Below are 22,177 nucleotides of genomic sequence, written 5' to 3'. Positions count from 1 at the left end.
AAGATAGGCTGCCACGTGATAAGATTAGGGGAAATAATGTTAAGATATAGAAGATATAGATTTTAAGCCTATTATTGACCTTAATAAAATTATAGTTTATAATTATATGAAATATACTAATCAAATCCGTAAAAATAAATGATACATTTTTAAATTTTAAAATAAAATATAAGAGTCACTAAATAATTCAAATTAAATGAGTTAAAAGATTAGAGTAATATCAAAACTTTTAAAGATTAAATAATTAAATAAAAAAGGGTCATACGTCCTATTTATTTTTACTGGTAAAATATAAAGTAAATGAAGACATCAAATAGATGACATCGAAAGAATTGAAAAATTAGACATTACTGAAAGCTAGATGCGGTTACCCTATTACAACACCATGAATAATTAACTCAGGCAACAAATTAAACAGAGCAGTCACATTGGGATGGCTTGCGAGAAGACAAGTACGTGCTACCGCCCTCGGTATCCTCTGTCGCAGTCTCCACGCCTATCCGCACGTAATGACAAGCCCGCAATAATGCTCCGTGCTTACTGCTTACGCAAGCCACTCCGCCGGTGAAGGCGTCCATCTAAATCCCTTCCCCCAAACCCCAACACAAATGCACTGAGAGAGAGAGAGAGAGAGAGAGAGAGAGAGAGAGAGAGAGAGGGGAAATGGGAGAGAAGAGGGTGCTGGACTCGGGATGGCTGGCCGCGAGATCGACGGAAGTATCGGCCACCGGCGTCCAGCTGACCACCACCCAACCGCCGTCCTTCCCCCCTTCCGCTCCATGGATGGAGGCCGCCGTCCCGGGCACGTACGATCTTTCTCTTCTCTTCTGCTTATTTTCCGTCTTCTTTGCTTACCCATACGTCAATACCGATCTCCTCGTCAATTACGAACAGAAGTCGACTTCCCAAGTTCTAATAAGAGAGCTGCATTTAGGTTCTGCAATGTCTGATTTGATCTTATTCGATTTTGCACTTCACTATACCTGTGTACTCTGCTATCAAAACAACTGTTGAGCAAACCTCTACTGTATTGGGGCAATGTTCCTAACATCCGGCAATATTTGGCCGCCAACAGGAACCCCCAGTCTGTAGCTTTGGGGCAGCAAAAAGGGGTAAATCTTTATAGACCTTACCTGAAGTATAGCGTCAGTCTAAAATATATCGAACTTCAAAAATCTTGATTGTACTTCTAACGGCATGCCTCTTTTGATTTCTGAATATTTCTTAGAGAATTTTGTCAACTTTTTAGAATTCAATGATTTTTTTCAGCTAGGCTGCGATGTACTTCATCAATAAAGTAAAATATGCTGTTAAATTTTAGTAGGGATACATTTTTGGACAAATGTATTGTCAAAAAATTATGTTATATTAGGGTACAATGTATTCTTCCTATTCCTGGTGGATGCACCTCTCCGGGTTGTCCGCCTGCCCTACCCCAGCTGTGGGCTGTCTAACGAGCGATGATCTCCAGTGTATGCTGAAGGATTATGTGATACTCCTTCCTATGGATCTTTTCTTGGAAGCTGTTCTTTGCCACTCTAGTGCGTGATTCAGGCTTTTTATGATGTTGGGTTCCCTGCACTTTGCATTTATCAGTGAGTACGGTAGTTGCTAGCTGCCTCTTGATGTGAATGCAGAAGAAGATTGGCATTTTAGTGTTAATTTCTGTTTCGCACTTTCTTTCTATGAGTTTTTGGTGATACACTTCCATAGTGAGAGTATACTGCTTTTGACATTGGATCTTTTCTGTTTTCCGTAGATTAGCTTTTTTGGGTTAACTGCTGGCTTTTGGGAAGTGGATTGTGTTAGGGTGCGAGCTCTTATAGGGTGTATTTTTGTCCTATTTATGAAATAGATGGGAAATCACATTGTGTTTTAGGTTCCAAAAAAACAAAAAAAAAGGTAGTAAAATCAAAAGCTTCGGAATGCTGCATAGATCAGGTAAGATCCATACATTATTTACCAAATTAAGGAAAGTGTAGGAAAGAATCGTAAATGAAGTCTCCACTGTTTTAAGTTACAAAATTACAATGATTATTTTTGGCTCCTCACTAGAGTCAATTCATTTCACATAAAACTCATGAGATCAACAAAGTCCTATACAAGGAGAATAATTGTGATGTGGAATTTACTTCAGTTGAATCTGATACAAGGTGGATGATGTTGATGCTCATTGCGAAAAGCATAAAAAAGAAACAAGAAAAAGCTTTTTACCTCTTTAAAACAAGAAAAAGCTTTTTACCTCTTTAAATGGTATAAGCAAGGAAGGCTAGTGCTTGTCGTGCCACTAAATATTGACTGCTACTTAACATCAGATTGAGAAAAAAAGAAAGCTAAAATTTTTCTTTGGATTTTACATTGGAATAACATTTCTTCTTTTGTATAGCGAAGCAATAACATCAAAATATGAGGCTCTTTTGGTACCATGCTCGTCTTTTGGTTTTTATTTTTTTCATACAAATTTCGATGGGATGAAGTGTGTTTGTGGATGGCAGATGTTTGCAATCTATACATTTATTGGGTTTGTTTAGCAATTCTAATGACTCGGTGCTCTAGCATTAGCAACATGTTGGGTCTAAACCACTGATCCAAAATTGCTGAAGCCCAAGATGCTTGTACTAATATCTAGTCAACTATATTGCCCTCAAACTCTCCCACGTTATTGGATGGAGGATCGTTGGGGTGTTGCAAACTGTACCCACTTAGTCCCTAAAATCCTCGTTTGACCGAATAATGTAGAGCAAGACCACTAGATGATGTGAGATTCTAGAGGTGTCTCCTAGCATGTACATGGTATAGCGCTTTGTACCTTATAGCACTTAATTCCCCCACACTTTTCAGTCAGTAACTGCTTCGATTTCTTGTGTAACGATTAGGTCCGCTAGCATTTGTAACTTTTTATGCTAAAACCACCGGCCCAAAATATTTAAGCCCAAATTGCCAGAGTGTTAGTTACATATATAGCCCTCAAACCTTCTGTACATTATCCCATGTGGGATTGTTAGGCTAATACGCCAACAAAAAACAAACACTTGTTATATATATATATATATATATATATATATATATATATATATATAGAATTGAGCTCCTATGCTTTTAAAAGTACCAAGTCATTGATGCTTGTAAGTTTTCGGCCCTTGGATTAAAGGATGTACGGTTAGGATTGATGTAGGGACCCCCTAGGGATGAGTGGGTGGTTGGTTGAATAGTATAAATCTGGCAAGGTAAAATGATCCAAAGGGCCAGAGACCTAACGCAAAAATTTACAAGCACGTAAGTGCTTGGTACGTTTACAAGCACCATAGCGGACTCTATATATATTATATATAATTAATAATAATATAATATAGAATTGAGCTCTTATGCTATTTAAAAGTACCCAAACATTGGATACCACAAACTAAACACTACATGACAAACTACGTGACTTGATAATTTTCGCCTTATGATTAAGGAATGTAAGTGGTTAGCAGATGATAGTGGCACGCCACCCTTAGCGGTTGAGTAAGGAAAGTGGTTGTGACATGTATAAATCTAACAGGGCGTAACATGAGTCAAACAATGACTAATCTACGACTAAAAACAATAACAAGCATAGTGACATATGAGCATAAGCTTTTAAAAAGCCACACATAGCAGGCTCTCTCTACATATCCTCTCATCTCCTCTCTCTCTCTCCTCGTATATTATATACATATAATATATAACTAAATACTATACTATATGAATATATAATATATATATAGGGATTTTTGCTAAATGCGCCCTGAAAAATTTATTTTAAAATAGCTCTGTCAAATTAATTTGCACAAAAAAATGGCCATGCCCTGCCACAGCGCTACGACACAGGCGACACAAAAATAGCGAGACGGTATGGAAGACTGGAGCCAAGAAAAGGTTACGATGAAACAAGCGATGGAAACATTCACAGCTATTCAACAAGTGAAATACATTCACCAGACATAAAAGATATCTCATGATCAATATAATATCCCTATTTTCTTCTCCTCTATATAGAAGCAGATAAGTCAACGGTACGGACTTTGCACATACCAAGCGTTTCCAACCCGAATAACGAAAACCATAAAATAATTAAAAAATCACACCCGAAATCCCGCCGCCACAGAGATATTTAAAAAAAATCACAATACACCAGTATAAAATCCTTAAAATATCTGGATATGCGATAATCGCGATTTTTAAACACCGAAAGACAAAAGAGAAACACACGTATACGAGAAATTTCCAAAAAAAAACAAACAAAAAAAAGATAGTTGAGAGATAAATATTAAATATGCAAATAATATATTCAGGATACGTACAACGATTTACGGATTCTATCTAAAAAACAAAAAACAGCAATATCAACTTCAGAAAAAAGTTAGATAAATAAAGAAGAAAAAAAAGAAAATATACATATTGACCCCACGGATGAATCCAAACCTTCCCAAACCCAGATAAGATAAACTACACCGACGATAATGTGAAAAACGGACAATGACTAGACTATTCACACAGTACTGACACCAATTCACACGTTAACACACTGGCAACAGCAAGAACACTTTCCACCAAACCCAAACCACAACACACGCCGTAAAATAATAAGAGCAGCTGAACGTCACGAAGCGCCTGACGCACCCCACCCCGATCGACCACGGCCTAAGCAGAGCATTTCTTCGGACAATATACCAATCCTGACCAGGCTATTTTTAAATCAAAGTTCGCCAGAGGCGGCATAACATTTCGACCAAAACAGCCAATAATATCTATAATTTAATAATACCATACCCTCTATATATATATATTTCCCTTTTACCCTTTTGCCTCTTACTTTTCTCTGAAGAAGATGCCACTCTACATCTCGATGGGGCACATTGCAGGCTAACCAACAATGGCGAGAATAAAGAAGTCCATTGGCCACCTTATCCCATGACATGAAATTTGTAATTAATAGAAAGACAACGAAACCAAACAAAGCCTTAGTATTTTACTAGATTTTATTGTGGGAGCTTCTACATCTACTTATCCTATCATCTCGTTTCTTTTTTAGTGCTTATCTAATTTTCGTTTGTTTAATAAAAGAACTCGTCTCCCTTGTTGTATTTCTTATGTATTATAATATCAATCCTATTACGTTACTAATCATATAAAAAGAATTTGTTTCCCCTTTTAACTTTTCAGGACTGTAACAAGTTCCTTGTTTGCTACTTTTACATGTCTCCTATTTTAGAAGCTTTGAAACTGCTAACCCTGAAGATTTTGAACCATATTTTGTTATTTGGATGAAACTTTTTAAAGAGGAAACCTTATCCCACTAATCTGTTGCCAACATGTTTTTTTCATACTGGTTCTATTCACGTCTTTAGATATTCTACTCACTCCCTGTAGCATCTCAAACCTTGAAACCTTTACATTAACAAACTGTGTTCCCATGAACATTAATATAATAGTGCATGTCAAATATATTGGTTTGAAGTATGTATTAGTCATCTTATGTTTTATAGTTGCTTCCTTCTGATTTTTGGTGGTCCTTTTTGCTTTTATCTAAGGTTATGCTCTTGAATATGTGGGTTTTTCTGTGTAAATATTGAATTTTCCCTCGATTGTCAAAACTGAATCTCGGTCTTAATGGTGTTTCAGCATCTTGGGAACCTTGCTAAAGAACAAGTTGGTGCCAGATCCTTTCTACGGCCTAAACAATGAAGCAATTATAGATATTGCTGACTCTGGAAGGGACTACTACACATTTTGGTTCTTCACAACATTTGAATGTAAAGTGGTATGCATCCTTCTGCATGAGCCTTCTTATTGTGTTGTATTATGGTCTTGCTAATTGCGTTCTTGTTATTTTCAGTTTTCACTTGATAAATATGTTATATCTTAAACTTTAAATTAACAGTTTCCATTCTTATACTTTCAATGCATATCAATAGTTTGCAGTTTAAAGAGATGTTCTCATTTAACATATGTTTAATGTCTTTTTTTAGATCGTTCTATCTGCTTATTTGTTAAGGGTTGATATGCTTGGCATGCTAATTGATTGATCAAAGGATCCTAAAGGGGAAGCTGGAATTGATTGTACAGTACAATTTATGGAGGATAAATTTCTTGACTGCTTCTTCCATACTGATTTTACTTCACGAATTGACTTGTGAATTAGTTATATCTCGTCTAATTTTTCTTGTTCTTGTAGAGATGCTATAGCACATTTAAGTTAGCTGAAGATGATAGTAACTTATCAATATTGCCAAACTAATGTTTTATAAGATTTGCCTTAGAATTTTCCCTCCATTACTGATTCTTCTCTGAAAACATTAAAGGTAGAGAAGTCTAAAACATCAATTACGGCTTTTACAAGACATCTAGATTTTGAAATGAACCTGTCTTCAATAATGTGAGGCAAACTATCTACACGCCCCAAATTTGAGGTGGTAACAGCCGCCACATGCCTGCTAGATTGCAAATATGTAAGGCTACAGAACCTAACAAAGAATCAGGCAAAACGATAGTCACAAAATTCACTAAATATGCGGTATAGAAAAAAAGAACAAAACCAAAATGAATAAATCAGATGATAATCCACGAAAACCCACTTAACATCCAACTACTACATAGACAAAATAACAAAAGAAAGCAACTCAAACAACAAACTACGACTAGCGTTCACTCGGTCCCACCCTCTCCCGGCAAAAGAGTTTTGAAACCTGGGTAAGAAACCATACACCACATTAGTTGGATTAAGCATGCAAAACAGAAAACTTTCTAAATAATTAGATGTAAATTTTCATACTGAAAATATAATAGTAATGACTGAGTTTCACAAAATTTTACAAATCACGTTTCAGAATTTTGATTCTTGAACACGCATGTTTTACAAAAGATTAAGAGGGATAGAATTTTAACAAAAGAATTCTTATTTTAAAAATTAGAATTCAAAATGAAAGTCTCCAGTAAATAGCAACCCGTTGGCTGAGATTCTAAACGCACATTACAGACACCGAATGTCACGCCCCGAAACCGCTACAACTTTGGCAGGTTCGGGCGCGTCGGACAGACGCCGAATGGACAGCACCTTCCCTGTCCGCCCACGGCTAAACAACGAGATTGTGTACACAAGTGCCCAGGAAAACAACTTGATTACATACACAATCAGACAACAACAGCGAGAGCACAACCAGTGCTAATTAACTAAAGAGCAAGCATCACAAGTAATAAATAAGTGAATAAAAGAGAGATACTAATCTATTACATCCATTCAACTTTAATACATTTGATTACTTTACATTCTTCCAAAATACAACATAAACTTAAAGTTTACAATTTCCCAAAATATCTCACACCTATACATCATCTACTCTCAAGTATGTACAAGGTAGCTCTAGTGCAAAGGGTAAGAAAGCTACTACTACAACCTCTGGGGCGCTAAGCCCTTACCGCGATCAACTGCCGGTCCGCTCGTGTGTACCTGTACCCCAAAACCACACGGGGTGAGAACTATATAAATATAGTTCCCAGTGTGTTCGGCCGCCGACTCTGCCGATCTTCCCACTAGGTCTAAGCTGGCACAGATAGATAGATAGATAGATAGATAGATAGATAGATATTGAACTGCAACTAAGATCTACTGTGCCATCAATAGTCAAATGTATGAACTACAACATAATATGCAATCTACCACATGATACTATGTCAAGAAGTCACACACGTCTACTCAGTTACACAGGGGAGGATCCGCTCACTCGCCCGACTCACAACACACACACTCTCTACGGGGAGGATCCGCTCACTCGCCCGACTCACAATACACACACACTCTCTACGGGGAGGATCCGCTCACTCGCCCGACTCACAATCTAGTCACAACGGGGAGGATCCGCTCACTCAGCCGACTCACAACACACACACTCTCTACGGGGAGGATCCGCTCACTCGCCCGACTCAACACAAGTACCACAACCCAATCTCTATCTCACAGGTGAGGATCAGCTCACTCACCCTACTCACCTGGGAAGGATCAGTTCACTCTCCCAAGACCGTCTGTGGGATCCATAAAGGCTATCCCTCGGGACCCAGAAAGGCTATTCCTATCATGTGACAACTCCGGAGTGCACTGCTTGTGTGGAGCGACCACACCAAGCTTCGAATAGACATATGAGTATGATCAAATCCCCGTCACTGAGGATACCCTACCACTCTAGACAACATCACTTGGGATGTAACAATGTGAATTCTCGAAATCCGAGAGTTGCACTTCGTCCAGAATCGACTAATGGTCGAGTTGATAAGTTTTGGAAAAGCTAATGATGCACGAAACCCAATAAGTGCATTGGAATGGAGTCCGCGAGAGCGAGGATGCAAAATCTGCATCTTTGGCAGATTTGCTCTTGGGGACCGGTCTCTGGCTGGAGAGACCGGTCCCATCAGCCGAGGGTTGCGGGGTTGCTGAGGCAACCGGTCCCTGGCAGCAGGGGGACCGATCCCCGCAGGCGACACCAGCGAGAATGGCCAAAATTGGCCAAGTCCTGCGAGATGAGCTCTCGGGGACTGGTCTCTGGTGGGCGGACTGGTCTCCGGGGGACCGGTCTCTCGGGGAGAGACCGGTTCCCGAACGCGTGATGTCGGGGGGAGCTCTCGGGGACCGGTCCCAGGTCGGGGAGACCGGTCCCTCCGCGCGCAGAACGCACAGTGAGGGCTGTGTAAGAGATGAAAAGTTGAGGGGCTTGTGGGGATTTTGTTACAATATGAGAGGGTATTAGAGAGGTGTTCTCTCTCTCTCTCTCACTCCCTCACACTCTCCCTCACTGTCTCTCTCTCTCTCTCCGATCGTGAGGAGGAAAAGGAAAAGAAGGGAAGGGAGAAAGAAGAAGAAGAAAAAGAAAAGAGAAGAGGAAGGAGAAGAGGACCAAGAAGAAGATCCTCTCTCTCATCTTCATCCTCTTCATCTTCTTCTCTCTATTGGAGCAAGCCTAGAGAGGTAAGCTTGGTACTCTCTCATGGTAGATCCTTAGAGATAGGTTTTTGATCCCTAAAGTTGGTTTGAGGGGAACCCTAGTATGCTATTTAGATGGTTTTTCCCCATTTCATGGATCGATTTGGTGGATTTGGTAGCAATAGCATCTAGGGCATACAAAATGGGGTTTTGGTATATGTGAGAGTTTGATCTCATTTGACCCTTCATAAATCTAATAGGTAGGTAACGAAACAAGTTGGCGAAGATGGTTCGGCAATTCGACGAGCCGTTACAAAGATATTGAAGAAACGGACGCTTGGAGCTTCGTTTCCGCCTGGAAGGCCGAGGCGACGTCCATAAATCATGAAATCGGGTCCGAGCATCGTAACGGCGAGGCGAAGACCTTTAGCAGTTGAAACGGCGAAGCGGCGCGCTCTTGGAGAGAACTGTGAGATCGGGCCCAAACGGGTGCCGAGTGCCGTGGGAGGCCGATTGCAAGTGTCGACGAGCAATCGGAAAGCTAGCTAAGGTGGGTTGTGCTTACCGAAGCAACTAGGTTGCCCTTTATGTCTAAGAACATATGGTTTCATATTGATGCATGTTAATAAAATGACGTAGATGATGCATATATTAAAATGCTAAGTAGAAGGCATAATGAACATGATGTATACATGCTAGAGGATCGCATGAGTGCATGAGTAGCATGAATACACACACACACATATATATATATATACATACATATATATATATATATATATATACATACATATATATATATATATATGTATACATACATATATATATATATATATGTATACATACATATATATATATATATATATATGCATGTAAATAGATGATAACTCTAGAAGTGTAGAGTTGATTGGTAGTGAGACTCGATTGGACAACTAGGATGTCAATTAGATCGAGTGGCACCTAACGTAGTGTTAAAGAACATAGGTTAAACGAGTGAACCTAGAGTTGAACAAGTCTAGGTGTGGCATCGAACCTAGTGTTAGCAAACATAGGTCGATCTAGTAAACCTAGAAGTGGACATCTAGGTAAAGATGACGAGAACCTAGAGATTGTATCTAGGTTATATGACATGAACATAGAACCTAGAGTGTTGGAACCTAGGTTGTTGAGTATAGTGGTACTAGCCGCTAGGATGAGCTAGGTCGACAGTATAGGGTTGGCTATGGACCCTCGACCTATGGAAAGTGGATTCTGGAATCCCAGGATTTGTGATGACCCTGGTATCAAGGCTAGGGCGTGTGCGACGACTTCGCTGCCGAGGTTGATACCGAGGAAAGATTGGGGGGCGATTACATGGAGATCACCGCCTGGGGCTTTAACTATTGACGTGGCGTTTGTGCGACGATTTCGCTGCCGGATGGTTGAGCGGATTGAGGATTAGACCGCCAGGATTGACTGAAACCATTGTTGGGTAAGAACGATGCGTGCGCCGCCAGGTGGCTGAGTCGTGACTTGAACCGTTGTTCGGTCAGGTGCGATACGTTCGCCGCCAGATGGTTATTTCATGACTCGAGTCCTCGCTGGGTAAGAACGCCGTGTTCGCCGCTAGAATGGCTATGTCAAGTGACTAGAGCCGAGTTCAGCGCGTGCGACGACTTCGCCGCTAAGAGGCTGAGTTTAGAGGGCCGTAGGATGATGAGCAGTCAGTGCGCGGACTATCCGCGGATGATTGACCCGAAGCCGAGTCGGATGGTTAGCTTCGATGGGGTAGTGGAACCCTTATGAGCTAGAGATAGAGGCTTGAGCTAAGGTAATAGAGACCTTAGAAGCCAGTGGACTTGAGTATGAACCCGAGGTAGTAGAAGCCTTAGGGTACGAGCTAAGAATAGCCAAGTAAAGTGTAGGATCAGTTGATCTACTAGTTGTTGCATAGAGTTGCATGATTTTCATATCGTATATTGTGAGGCATGGCATGTATTTCAATTGAATATATATATCTGTTGTATATTGTTGAACTAACATGTTGCAGTGCCTCCTCGGACCTATTGGTCGAGCTTTTCCCTTGGGTGGCCGTACCCACTGGAAACCATGGAGTTGGTTCTCACCCCACATTGTTTTGGGGTGTTACAGGTTCGCACGTGAGCGGCGCGGCAGCACGAGGCGAGGGCGTAGCTTCATAAATAGCGCCCTATCCCGGAGACCAGAGCTAGCAGTACCCCGAGTCAGCAGGGCCTAGGGGTTAGAATGGAATGACAACAACCAACTTGTATTAAATGTAATTGTACTTGAAAGTTAAGCAAATGTAAAAGAAAAATATTGTATGAAATGAATGCTTGTAATAGCAAGTAGCTTATGTTATTGATACTTCCTTCTGCAATCTTGATTGATATCAGTTCGTGGTTGGAACATTTGTATATTGTTTTGATTGCAACGCCTAGGACGTACAGGGGAAACTCTGTCCGTTCGGCAGTCTGTTGACGGCGCCGCGACCCGGCCAAATAGGCGGGTGGTCGCGGGGCGTGACATGGGAACTAGCTCATCCCTAGGTTCCACCTACGACAAGTATTTTCTCTATACTTTACTTATCATGCCACTCGTCAAGTTTAACATTAACTAGATGCCACTCGTTCTCAATACTCTAATTGTACACAACGACTAGGTGTTCTTTCAACTAGAGTCTATCCACATTAATCTTGTCATTATAGGGTTTCACTACACTATGTCCCAATCACATGCATACTAGGTACAAGTATCGAAGCCAACAACACTATATTACACTAGCATGCAAGAATATGTAATAACACTAATCGAGCACCCTATAATGCATCATGCTCAATATGCATAATTGATCAACATAGAGATACTTAGACATAAGGAGAAGCCCAGTTGCTTCGGGATGACACCCCCCACCTTTTATCGCTACCACGAGGCTAGGGTTCCGTTTTTGTGATTTTAGGAAGCCTGCGCCGCGAACTGCGGCAATCTGAACCAAAAGAAGCTTTTCCTTCAATATCTTCGCAACCGCTCGACGAATCGACGAACCGTCATCGCCAACGCGTCAGAATACCTAGCAATTAGGTTTACAATCATTCAATTTAGATCAAAACCCTAGATTTCTCAAAACCCCCATTTTGAGCCCTAGGTATTCACTATGCAAAAATCCATCATGTAGCCTCTAGATTCAAGCATCAATCAACTCCCTAGCATGCTAGGGTTCACCCAAATCCAATTCTAGAGCTTAAAAACCCATCTCTAAGGATCTACCATTAGAGGGTATAAAGCTTACCTCAAACAAGCTCCAATGGCCAAGGGAAGAAGATGAAGTTCTTCTTTCTTTGCTTCTTCTCCGCCAATCCCTCCTCTCCTTTCCTTCCTTGATGAGAGAGAGAGAGCTTCTAGAGAGAGAGAGAGGTGTCTTAGGGTGAGAGGGTGGAGGAAAATGAGAGAAAACAAGCCCTAGACCTCTCTTGTAGCTCCAACTAATGCAATTTTGCCAAAAACCCCTCCAACAATGCATTTAGTGCATTGCCCCTCGCGGGGCACTTTTTTGTATAGGGGATCGGTCCTTGGACTTGAGGGATCGGTCCCCGTAGGTCCAGAATTCTAGCATTTTAGGACTTAGCGAAATTTTCAGCTTTTTCACCGTTTCTTCTCCGTTTTCACTCGTTTTCGCTCGTTTGACCTCCGATTCTTTTCAAATCGAACCGAGACTCTCCAAACATATTTTCGAGCGTGTTTTCATCATCTCTTCATCCCTGCTAATGCCGGATTTAGTTCACGACCCAACATACCCTTTCGGGTTTCATTTTTGCGCCTACGCGCATCGAAATGCCCGAATGCTCCCAAACCTCACCGAACTTCACCGGAACCATTCAAATGGCTTCCCAACCAAGTGTACACCGTAACTTCATAATTTTTTGAAGTCCGGTACCTTACATCCTCCCCTCTTTAAAAGCAGTTTCGTCCTCGAAACTAACCTCAAATCCAACTCACACCTCAACTCAACTCATTGAGTAATCAAGGATTCCAATGTACTTTCGCACTCCGGGGTGGCCTTCCACTCGTCGGAACTATCCAAAGGACCACTACGGAGGACGTGAGACCAAGTTCACTCACATTTGCTACGTGCAACACCAAAAGTGCATTACTACCATGCAAGAAATTTCTCCTTGCACTACTCTCCTAATCGGGGAACACGTTCCGAGTCGATCACCGGCATTGCCTAGAGGCAATATTATTGGTGCGTCGATCGACCGCGAGTGCTACCATCACATCCGGATCTTGCTCTATTGCGAGGTGGCACAATTTGGTCCATCTTCAATGTTAATCCTCAAGAGAGCAACTTTCTCAACTCTATCTGGCTATCTGGCATTCAAGTGTCTCCAAGAGACCACTTTATCTTACCTCTCCATTGCCACTTCCAACTTCAATCGCTCTACAACAAACTCACACGAACTCTCTGTTCGCAAATCCAAGCCAAACTCCTCGACAGAGTTATTGGCCAAACCGATCACATCGATTTCCACATGTGGACCAACAGTCACTAACTTTACCCAGTCCTATAGCCCAACCATCTCGACACTCGCGACGTCTCTCGCTCGCAAGCGTTGACCCAATCATAACTGGGCGAAATTCTCACTTTGGAATTCGCACACATTCCGACCAGGAGCAATTAAGACCTCAAACCACTACAATTCGTCGGGTTGGGTCACCATCGCACTCTTAATGCGTGCTTGATCTCGAGATCCAATACGTGACACTCTCGCTCCCGAACCTAACCTCGGACTATCGCCTTAACCAAAAATCTCTGCCCTCGACAATTCGAGGTAAGCAACGTACCATCACAACTCGTGCATGCTAGGGTAACTACACCGACCCATGCTCTGGTCTCTACTATGCTTATGAATAAGTAGTAACAAATGACCACAACTACAATGCATGCAATGCACTTACTTAATATCATGCAAAGGTATATACTTGCTTCAACTAAACCATACCTGCCATGACATCATCTGCAGCAGCAGGCTCCTTGACTTGAGCGACGTACACCCGACCACTTGGAGCAGATCGGGTCGCCTCAGGCTGACGTGGCGCCAAGGCACGTCCAGCCGACGCAACCATAGGTGGGGCTCTGCCATAATGGCCTGGAACTGTCGGAGCCGATGCGACAGACGGGGCAACCAAAGCCTTTCTCGAGCAATCACGGGCCATGTGCCCCGCCTGGCCACATTCATAACACCTCCCTCGGCGATGCTCACATTGCGTCATTCAGTGGTCTCCACCACAAAAGACGCACTGCTGCACTTCACGGTCCTCGGACTGCTCTCGCGGGTACTTCGGGGGCTTCTTGGAACTCGATTGACCTCCAGAACCACCGCCCTGTCGCTTCTTCCCCTTGTCCTTCTCGGACGCCTCACGCTCTTCTCGTTCGCAAGCGTTTCCGTGCTCAACCCATAAGGCACGGTCCAACACTTCCGCGAAGGTGCGGAACTTAAACGCATGCACCAATCGGAACACTCCGGGACGAAGTCCTCGCACAAAGCACTCTGCCCGGTCTTTCTCAGTTCTCGCCACGTCCGGGACACAGTTCAGGAGATGGGTGAACTCCCGCTCATACTCCCGAACTATGCGGTTGCCCTGCTTTAGCTTCCGGAAGTCCTCTCGCATCTTCCGCTTCTCACTGTCCGAAAAGTACTCCGCAAACATCAACCTTCGGAACTCCTCCCAATCAATCGGGGGAAGGTCCGAAGATCGATCCTGCTTCACTCTCCGCCACCACACTCTGGCCCGCTTATCGAAGCAATGCGCGGCTAAAGGCACCTTATCACGCTCCGCGGTGTAGATGTCCTCGAACAGGGTTTCCATTGCGGCCAACCATGTCTCTACTGTCCAGGGATCAACCACTTCACCGTGGAACATCGGAGGGTGGAACTTCATAAACCTTGTGAGAGCCGTGTAGCCACGGTCTCGCTCTATCTCCTCGGCCGCCGCACCGAGTGTCGCAGAACCCGATGCCGCTGGAGGAACACTCGCCGGCGGGGGACGTGCCGCCACCGGAGCTGCCGCAATGCCCTCACCGTCAGCCGCCTCAGGCGCGCGCGCCGAGGGTGCGGGTGGGCCATGGCCTTGACCTGCTGTCGCGGCCGCCGCAGCCACTTGTTGCTCCAATAACTCTTGGAGCCGCTCGATCCTACTCTCTTGGCGTTGCATCGCGCCAACAAGTGCAGCTACCTGCTCCCGCAACTCCTGCACTTCGCTTGATCCAGCTTGCTCTGGCACCTCAGGAGGCTGTGCCGGAACGGATCTACGTTCGTAGCGTCTCGGGGACATTAGCTCCTGAAACGCAATAAATCGGTTAATCACCTCAACCCAACAACTTCTCGCAATTACGCGATAAAACGTTTCAACAACACAAATCAGGCGGAAGTTCACAAGCATACTAGCTCTTGACTCTCGGCATCGTGTTGTCGGCCGCCAACACAACCACCTTAAGCCAAGAACTAGTACTACTTGAATCGTCTCTAGCAACTACTAGAGTCTCAACACCAACTTCGACCCAATCAATCAACTTCCGCCGCCGTCATAGGTTCACGTCGCACTCACGCACCTATAACCTTAGGGTAAACCGTCCTAGGGTCTCTTAGGTCCATCCTAGACTCTCTCTTTGCTTGCTCTTAACTCGCTCTGATACCACAACTGTCACGCCCCGAAACCGCTACCACTTTGGCCGGTTCGGGCGCGTCGGACAGACGCCGAATAGACAGCACCTCTCCTGTCCGCCCACGGCTAAACAACGAGATTGTGTACACAAGTGCCGAGGAAAACAACTTGATTACATACACAATCAGACAACAACAGCGAGAGCACAATCAGTGCTAATTAACTAAAGAGCAAGCATCACAAGTAATAAACAAGTGAATAAAAGAGAGATACTAATCTATTACATCCATTCAACTTTAATACATTTGATTACTTTATATTCTTCCAAAATACAACATAAACTTAAAGTTTATAATTTCCCAAAATATCTCACACCTATACATCATCTACTCTCAAGTATGTACAAGGTAGCTCTAATGCAAAGGGTAAGAAAGCTACTACTACAACCTCTAGGGCGCTAAGCCCTTACCGCGATCAACTGCCGGTCCGCTCTCGTGTGTACCTATACCCCAAAACCACACGGGGTGAGAACTATATAAATATAGTTCCCAGTGGGTTTGGCCGCCGACTCTGCCGATCTTCCCACTAGGTCTAAGCTGGCACAGATAGATAGATAGATAGATAGATAGATATTGAACTGCAACTAAGATCTACTGTGCTATCAATAGTCAAATGTATAATATGCAATCTACCACATGATACTATGTCAAGAAGTCACACACGTCTACTCAGTCACACAGGGGGGGATCCGCTCACTCGCCCGACTCACAACACTCACACTCTCTACGGGGAGGATCCGCTCACTCGCCCGACTCACAATCTAGTCACAAAGGGGAGGATCCGCTCACTCAGCCGACTCACAACACTCACACACTCTCTACGGGGAGGATCCGCTCACTCGCCCAACTCAACACAGGTACCACAACCCAATCTCTATCTCACAGGTAAGGATCAGCTCACTCACCCTACTCACCTGGGAAGGATCAGCTCACTCTCCCAAGACTGTCTGCGGGACCCATAAAGGCTATCCCTTGGGACCCAGAAAGGCTATCCCTATTATGTGACAACTTCGAAGTGCACTGCTTGTGTGGAGCGACCACACCAAGCTTCGAATAGATATATGAGTATGATCAAATCCCCGTCACCGAGGATACCCTACCACTCTAGACAACATCACTTGGGAACTAGCTCATCCCTAGGTTCCACCTACGACAAGTATTTTCTCTATACTTTACTTATCATGCCACTCGTCAAGTTTAACATTAACTAGATGTCACTCGTTCTCAATACTCTAATTGTACACAACGACTAGGTGTTCTTTCAACTAGAGTATCCACATTAATCTTGTCATTATAGGGTTTCACTACACTATGTCCCAATCAGATGCATACTAGGTACAAGTATCGAAGCCAACAACACTATATTATACTAGCATGCAAGAATATGTAATAACACTAACCGAGCACCCTATAATGCATCATGCTCAATATGCATAATTGATCAACATAGAGATACTTAGACATAAGGAGAAGCCCAGTTGCTTCGGGATGACACCCCCCACCTTTTATCGCTACCACGAGGCTAGGGTTCCGTTTTTGTGATTTTAGGAAGCCTGCGCCGCGAACTGCGGCAATCTGAACCAAAAGAAGCTTTTCCTTCAATATCTTCGCAACCGCTCGACGAATCGACGGACCGTCTTCGCCAACGCGTCAGAATACCTAGCAATTAGGTTTACAATCATTCAATTTAGATCAAAACCCTAGATTTCTCAAAACCCCCATTTTGAGCCCTAGGTATTCACTATGCAAAAATCCATCATGTAGCCTCTAGATTCAGGCATCAATCAACTCCCTAGCATGCTAGGGTTCACCCAAATCCAATTCTAGAGCTTAAAAACCCATCTCTAAGGATCTACCATTAGAGGGTATAAAGCTTACCTCAAACAAGCTCCAATGGCCAAGGGAAGAAGATGAAGTTCTTCTTTCTTTGCTTCTTCTCCGCCAATCCCTCCTCTCCTTTCCTTCCTTGATGAGAGAGAGAGAGCTTCTAGAGAGAGAGAGAGGTGTCTTAGGGTGAGAGGGTGGAGGAAAATGAGAGAAAACAAGCCCTAGACCCCTCTTGTAGCTCCAACTAATGCAATTTTGCCAAAAACCCCTCCAACAATGCATTTAGTGCATTGCCCCTCGCGGGGCACTTTTTTGTATAGGGGACCGGTCCTTGGACTTGAGGGATCGGTCCCCGTAGGTCCAGAATTCTAGCATTTTAGGACTTAGCCAAATTTTCAGCTTTTTCACTGTTTCTTCTTCGTTTTCGCTCGTTTTCGCTCGTTTGACCTCCGATTCTTTTCAAATCGAACCGAGACTCTCCAAACATGTTTTCGAGCGTGTTTTCATCATCTCTTCATCCCTGTTAATGCCGGATTTAGTTCACGGCCCAACATACCCTTTCGGGTTCCGTTTTCGCGCCTACGCGCACCGAAACGCCCGAATGCTCCCAAACCTCACCGAACTTCACCGGAACCATTCATATGGCTTCCCAACCAAGTGTACACCGTAACTTCATAATTTTTTGAAGTCCGGTACCTTACACCGAAGGCACGATCACAAAGTGAAAGCACCTGAAGATGAATCTAAGTACCACCCAGTGGCGCATCACAAAATTGCACCCAAAGACGCATCACAAAATTGCACTCGAAGGCGCGTTACAAAATTGCACCCGAAGGCGTGTCACAAAATTGCACTCGGAAGTACATCACAAAATCGAAGCTAGCTTCTATCATAAAATTCTTGTCGACATGGCCAACATCATTATAGGAATATCCCAAGAGGCATCATGACTTCAAAATTATTTACTCAGTCAACAATTAAGAAGAAAATAAATTATTAATGCTGAAATTTTATCAAATAAGCACATTTCTAAAGAACATATTCTAAAAACTGCACAACAGTCAAATCAATACTTATTAATTTTTCTCTTTCAACAATTTGTAATTTATATAAGCACGCTTAACCCTTATTTTGGAAAAATATACAAAAAGGAATTTTTGTTACCGTAATATATTTCTACAATTTTTTTATCAAAAACAAACTAATAGGCATTAGGTCACTTACCTCTAAATAATCTAAGTATCGTTCGATCAAACATAGGCATCAACTTAATCAACGGAACCTTTTCAATGATGATGAACGAAACGACTACGAACGAGATGTCTCTGACGATCTAATAGCTACAAACAAAACGAAACCGACGAAGATCAAGGAGTACAGCGGTTGAGGCGGCGTCGAAAGACGAGATCGATAATTGTACGAGGAAAAGAGAGATATCGCGCGTGTGCATGAAAGGCACGCATGCTGATGAGGTTGAACAAGAGAAGGAGAGAGAATGGCCGGTTGGGGAGAAAAAGAGAGATTAGGAGCCTTTTTATTAATTAGGGTTATATAATTGCACATATATTCCTAGATTTTTTAAGTTGAGCAAAATAATTCTCCTCTATCAAATAAATAAAAATAAAAATATGGGGTATTACACTATCAGTCCAATGTTGTTTTTAATTTGTTGAATCTTCCTTTAGTGCATAGTTGTTCAGTAATTAAGTTTTCCTATAATTATGCTGTAACGATCCAACCCGTTAGCACTAATAATTGTTGGGCCTAAACCACCGGCTCAAATGCTTAAGCTCAGTTATTCGTTCTAGTGTGCCCCTCACATATATAACCCTCACATTCTCCGACATTATTTGATGCGGGACTATTGGTCACATATGCAATTGGAAGTAGGTTACAGACGATGCACATTCACTGGTGCCTTCGAATTACTTCAACGATACTCCGTCTATCCTGGTGCATTGAGATTATGGATCTGATTCATTCTCAATTCAATAACTCAATTATGTGAAATCACCTACTAGGTGATAGCTCTAGCATTCTTAATTTAGTTAGATATTTTTCCGTTTGCAGAGAATGTAATAGTGATTGGTCTGTTTTACTTTTTAATGTCCAAGTTTTCTAGTAACCTTTTCTTTTTCTTAGTTTGTTTTGAGTACTCTATTTGTCTTGTAGGATGTTTGGCAATTTGATGTCGACAATACTAAAACCTTAACTGTTTTGTTTCTCTCTATGTATGTTCTGATGATTATGTTCTGTACTTGCAAATAACCCAATAATTGTTTTAATTGTGATTACTGTTCAGTCAGGGAATCAGCATGTCAACCTCAATTTCCGTGCAATTAATTACTCTTCAGAAGTGTACTTTAATGGACATAAAGAAATACTTCCTAAAGGGATGTTTCGCAGACATACACTCGATATTACTGACGTTCTTCATCCTGATGGGAAAAACTTGCTTGCTGTCCTTGTTCATCCTCCTGATCATCCTGGCAGTATTCCTGCTGAGGGAGGCCAAGGTGGCGATCATGAGGTCAGTGTTTTCTTACCTACCTGTTAATATGACGTTATAAGCCTTATAACTAATATTACACTTAGCTTTTATTATAAGCGTTGTGATAAAACTGTACCACAGAGCAACAAAAATAACCCGGCCAATTTCATATGAGGTTAATCTATTTCAATTTGTATGTGGATATTGAATATACTGCCCCTCATTTCTACAATCGCGGGTTAGGAAATGTTTGAAACTTTGTCAGATGCGCTATGAGGTTAATCTATTCCAATTTTTTTTACTATTTATTACATGAAAACTATCAGAATATTGTCAGTAAAAAAATCATACATTCTTCTATACAGGCAATTTTTCCTTTACAGATTCTATAGCAAAAGATAATATTGATAAAGTACATAAATTTGTTCTATTTTAATGCGAAAGGTTAAGCAATTTCTTCTTAATTACCAAATATGACATAAATATAAGTACTTAGATGATAAGTCATTATGGTGTTATATTTTGATCAGCCAAAATCAAATTAATTTTAGGGCTAATTTCATATGGGGTTAAAAGTTTGGGAATTAAACATATTCCCCCTGTAACATTTCATGGAGTAAATGTTACTCCTGTAAAAAATTTGATATTTGGTTGTGTCATGAATGAAAGTAAAGAGAGAGAAGAAAGAAATAAGGGGAAAGCGACGGTGAGAGGAAGGAGGAGAGAAAAGTGAAGAGAGAAAATGCAAAAAATATGAAGGAATGAGAGAGAAAGTGAAGAGAGTAAAAAAGAAAAAAAAAAGTGCGAGAAAGTGAAGAGAGACAAAATGTGGAGAGAGAAAGGGATGTCGAGAAGGAAGGTAAAGGAGAAAACACAAGACGAGAGAAATGAGAAAGTGAATTTTCAGATGTCCAAATATTGGGAGTAAGTGATTTTTTTGAATTCAAATCATCTAAATGGAATGTTTTTATTCATGAAATGTTTTTATTAAATCTTTACGACTAGTATTTCAAAAAATTTTTTTGATGCGGGATTCAAAACGGTTTTCACATAATGTTGAAAATATGGACATTAAGCAAATGTACGTGGTGGCTTAGCTCCTACAATATATAATGCAACTTTTCTTTTATTACATTTATGTGAATATTGAAACGTACCAACTCCACTAGAAGTAAAAACAAGTTGTGATTGTTTTTATCTCTTTACCTTTTTTTACCAGATGTTTCTAAATATGTTGGTTAGGATGATCTGCTCTAGTAGAGCTATCACAAGAATAGTGAGTCTCACATATTGTACAAACAACTTGCAAACCATGCCCTTCAATTTCTTTGATGTTGTAATATTTTCATACTTGTTTTTCATCTAGACGCCTTTTTAGAACTTGCGTCCAAATTTTGTGGAGCTTGCAAACAGTCACTACTTTGTGTGCAGTCATCGACTATGACTAATTGGTTGCTAACATAGTACTCAGGAGTATAATCAGTACAAAAAAAATTTATATGAAATTAATTTGCTCGAATTGTCATAAAAAAGGGGCTTTTGCTTATGTAACTTTGACTACTATTAAAGAAATTTCAAATTTACTCTAAAATTACCAAAATACTCTTCTATACCTCAATTCCCTTTAGTAAACCCCAGGGGTTGGGGGATATTTGAAGGGATTTTTGGAAAGCAATAAGGGCATTCTGGTCAACTAGGAGTATATTAGATATTTTTGAAGTTTTTGAGGGTACATTAGATATTATCCCTACAAAAAAATAACACAAGAAATACTAAATAATTAATCAAAAAAGCATTTGAAAAAAATTATAAAACTAAAAGTTAAGAGATTAAAAGTTGTCTTGAGATTGAGAAATTATGTGGAAAGATTGTGGAGAGATTTTATAGAGAATTAGTGTTTGGAGAAGAAAAGGAATGAAAGATTTGCTTCTTGTAATGAAAATGGAGATTTGTAGGAGTATTTATAGATATTTTAAATTTTAAAATTTAATTTTTTGGACCAAAATGTCCTCTTTAATAGTCAAAGATTTGAATGTTAGATAGGGCATTCTTGTCATTTTGACCAAAAGAGTCTCTCTCAATCTCTTACAGTTTTCTTTCAAAAGAGAGAAAAAAGGTTACCAACAGCTATTGAGATGTTGGGTCCTCTTCCCAAGGGTCTACCCATGGTAGATCTGGGTAGACCCTCGGGGTTGGAAATAGCAC

At 41.5% G+C, this 22,177-nt stretch overlaps 2 protein-coding genes across 4 annotated transcripts in view; one reads left to right on the top strand and one right to left on the bottom strand.

The window, feature by feature from the left end:
• Nucleotides 460-22,177, top strand: part of LOC109723931 (mannosylglycoprotein endo-beta-mannosidase) — a 53,628-nt gene continuing 31,910 nt past the window's right edge. Inside the window, exons 1-3 of one of the 3 annotated variants that reach the window (XM_020252444.1) lie at nt 460-806; nt 5,647-5,785; nt 19,784-20,011. In XM_020252444.1, the coding sequence (XP_020108033.1) occupies nt 664-806; nt 5,647-5,785; nt 19,784-20,011 (510 nt within the window). In that variant the 5' untranslated portion in view covers nt 460-663. Of the gene's footprint in view, nt 807-5,646; nt 5,786-19,783; nt 20,012-22,177 lie in introns of those variants that run through there. The other 2 variants (XM_020252445.1, XM_020252446.1) reach the window with 2 other exon arrangements.
• Nucleotides 6,309-22,177, bottom strand: part of LOC109723932 — a 28,822-nt gene continuing 12,953 nt past the window's right edge. The window contains exon 4 of the mRNA XM_020252448.1: nt 6,309-6,710. Coding sequence (XP_020108037.1) covers nt 6,670-6,710 — 41 coding nt within the window. The 3' untranslated portion in view covers nt 6,309-6,669. The remainder of the gene's footprint in view (nt 6,711-22,177) is intronic.

This window comes from Ananas comosus, linkage group 18, assembly GCF_001540865.1.
Source record: "Ananas comosus cultivar F153 linkage group 18, ASM154086v1, whole genome shotgun sequence".
NCBI lineage: Eukaryota > Viridiplantae > Streptophyta > Magnoliopsida > Poales > Bromeliaceae > Ananas > Ananas comosus.
This window is presented reverse-complemented; position numbering and strand designations above follow the sequence as displayed.